Source organism: Temnothorax curvispinosus, unplaced genomic scaffold (genome assembly GCF_003070985.1).
Source record: "Temnothorax curvispinosus isolate PA1 unplaced genomic scaffold, ASM307098v1 QBEX01000050.1, whole genome shotgun sequence".
NCBI lineage: Eukaryota > Metazoa > Arthropoda > Insecta > Hymenoptera > Formicidae > Temnothorax > Temnothorax curvispinosus.
Window position 1 is genome coordinate 1 of NW_020209830.1, and position 3362 is coordinate 3362.

The window sequence follows — 3362 nt, forward strand, 5'->3', positions numbered from 1 at the left end:
TATATGTTAGAAGATTGAATATTTACATTGCTATTCAGTTAATGTATGTATAAGAAAATAATATTTTAACATTAAGAAAGCAAAGAGAAAAAATGGGAACAGGAAAATCTTTCATGGAGGTAAAAAAGTGACACTGTTTGTATTTAAAGTTACATATATATTCTAAAACTTGAAACGAAAAAAAGGAAAAAAGATAAAACAAAAGAACAGAGAAAGCGCAACTATATAGAACACACATGAGAACAAGCATTTACGTAATTATCATTCATATTATAATTACGTACGCTATCTAGAAGAAAAGTGGGTTAAAACTTTTAATACACAACAATCTTATTCGTATTATGCTTAGCTTTCTTTGGCAAAAGTAACACTGATTTCTATACAATTGTTTAACAGATGACGGGCAGAAGAAACTGAATGCATTCTTATCGAAGAATTTTAAAATTATAAAAGAGTTAATAAAAACATGTACAGCGATCTTTACAAGTCATTATCAAAAGAACACAAACAGATTGCTAACAGTATATCAGATTCTGTATAAGAGGTAAATTAGGACGTATTTGAATGCATTAATTTGATTCTAAAATATCGAAAGAAATCTAACGTACCCGAAAAAAATCCTTACGTTTTCGGATTGCCTGGATATAACAAACAAAGGTACAAATATCTCAGAGCTTGCATTTTAATGCGTAAATTCTCAAGCGAATGTAATGCAATTCAGTCTAATACTTTACGTGGTACATTGTTGCCAAAGCATGTTGCAACATACTGTATACAATTAAATCTTAATAATATGGAAGTATCGGATCTTGCCACATTTATGGGGCATTCCGAAAAGATTCACAAGGATCATTATGTGTACAATATGTTGCAACATGCTAATAATCGAAGTAAAGGCTTCATTGGCTAACAGCCGTTAGCAACCAGAAATATATTGCAAATTTCCCAATACCTGGTAGCTGTTCAAGGAAATGACCAACATGCAAGTAGCGAATCTTCAACGGAAAGTAATATAGACGACGAATTATATGACGACCAAGCACAAAAAGATTGCTGACAAATATATTAGATTTTCGAATATAAAATAAACGGCGTAATTAAGAGCCAAGCGCGATAAATGCTTTGCAAATGTTAATTCTAACTTTTTACATATTTCCTACCTTAGTAAATTGCGCGCCGACTAAATTATTAGACTTGCAACACAGCTCCAGTTGGAGTAGTAAAATTTTTTTCCTCCTTACTACTCCAACCGGAGATGTTGTAAGTCTGACAATTTAGTCGGAGCGCAGTTTACTAAGGTTGAAAATGTGTAAAAATTTAAAAATAACATTTACCGCGCCTGACTCTTAATTAGTCTGTTTTTCTTATATTTGTCCATTTCCAATGAAGCCTTTACTTCGATTATTAGCATGTTGCAACATATTGTACACAACTACATTTTATCGAGGTGTCGGATCTTGACGTTTTGTCGCTTATGACGTTATAAACCAAAGATGTCCTGAAACATCAGAAGCCTTATAAGATTATTAGTCTTTGGTTAACATCGGGGATCCAATATCGAACACTCTCAACCTGCAAAAAGATTGTTCGTTAATTTTAGATTGTAACGTAGTAATATAATATAATTTTATACATATTAAAAATTGTAATATTAGGAGGAATAGTATTAATGTCGAAGATTTGAATATATAACATACAATATGCAAAACGCTCTTTATGTATGTATTATTATCTAGATTTTGATAATGTACATTAATTTGAATTGTGTTATTTTGTTTACTATACAAGCTGCGTTCCGATATTCACTACCAGTACTGAAAATCTATAGTATATGCCACGTACACTATAGATTTTCAGTACTGGCAGTGAATATTGGAACGCTGCCTGTATAGTAACCAAAATAATACAATTCAAATTAATGTACATTATCAAAATTTAGATAATACATGCATAAAGAGCGTTTTGCATATTGCATGTTATATATTCAAATCTTCGACATTAATACTATTCCTTCTAATATTACAATTTTTAATAGCCCCGTTATAATGTTAGAAAATTCAGTTTTTTTAGTGATCAGAATTTTTCGACAGCGGAAACACGATGCATCTCGTATCATATTTTCGAGGTTCAACTTAATTTGAGATGAAACGTTCGGTGTTACATTAATGTATAACTAGATGTGGATAACTGATATTTATTTAGGATGAGAAGATTGTTCGAATATCTTAGATAAGTTTTTAACGAAGAAGTGACAGTCTGCTGCGAGAACCGGGTAACCGACCTTGCGCATCAAGCAAGCCGTTTTGAATGCCCGCCATGGAAGGTACAGTCTTTACTTCGCCACGTGCTGTTAAGCAAGGTGGTGATTTTAATAAACGTTGCGCTACTCGGTTGATGTCATCTTTAGATATTCCATCTGCAAGCATCGAGTTTTTTTTATGAATATTACGTAAGAACCGGATTTTTGTGTTATTAAATTGCAAAGAGCTTTGCAGCTTACTAATAGCTTGCATGAAGTATTCAGGCCGTTTTCTGGTGCCAGTCGCCAGAACCTGTCTACAAATGTCTTCGAATACAACGGGTCGTTGTTCCAGATTCATAAGCAGCATCGACAGCAATTTCTTCTTTTCTCTCTATACGAAGAATAAGATTTTAAAGGATGTAATCATCGATTAAGACAATGATTTAGTAAAAATCAGATCTTAAAGTGTATATAATAATTGTATATATATATATATATATATATATAAACACGCTGTAATAACTGGTTCAGAAATGTAAAAATCATACCGCTAATTCGTTATCCGAAAATCCGCTCGTCATGGCGACCATCTCGTGCACAATTACTTCTACCATTTCCTTCACATGGGACGGTGTGTATGAGGCGTGAATACAAAATAAACCTCTACGTAAGCTATTTTCAGACGCGACTTTCAAGCCATTTGGTAAGACTGTGATCAGCGTCGTTTGATGCTCCTCTTTCGTAGTCGAATAAACAACTTTCGGCAAATTCGGAATAGGTTCTGACAGCGGTGGAAATAATGTAACGGTCTTCTTCTGATTCTCCTTTAAATTAGGGGGTATCCTCTGGGAGATTACACTTTTGCCAGGTATTGAAACATTGCAAGCGGGAACTGAAAGATAAAAAAAACAACGACGTGTAAAATGTATTGAATTCTTTTCTTTTCTTCTCTTTTAGAAGAAATAAGATAAAGGTTATACAAGTCTACGACTTATTGTTATTTTCGCTTTACCGCAGTCACCTTTTCTTAATCTTAACGATTAAGAAAAGGTGACTGCGATAACGTAGTCGTTCACGTTTCGGCTTTCGCAACATCCTCGAAAACATTTTGTCAACTCGG

The 3362-nt window shown here is 33.4% G+C and overlaps 1 protein-coding gene across 1 annotated transcript; it reads right to left on the reverse strand.

The window, feature by feature from the left end:
• Nucleotides 1-220: 220 nt before the first annotated feature.
• On the reverse strand, nucleotides 221-3171 carry LOC112452430 (mitochondrial-processing peptidase subunit alpha-like). Its single transcript, XM_025012672.1, has 4 exons — nucleotides 2791-3171; nucleotides 2501-2633; nucleotides 2282-2416; nucleotides 221-1572 (listed from the first exon to the last, which is right to left on the reverse strand). Exons 1-4 carry the CDS (start codon nucleotides 2854-2856, stop codon nucleotides 1568-1570), a joined length of 339 nt encoding a protein of 112 aa, XP_024868440.1. The 5' UTR covers nucleotides 2857-3171; the 3' UTR covers nucleotides 221-1567.
• Between the last annotated feature and the right edge of the window lie 191 nt (nucleotides 3172-3362).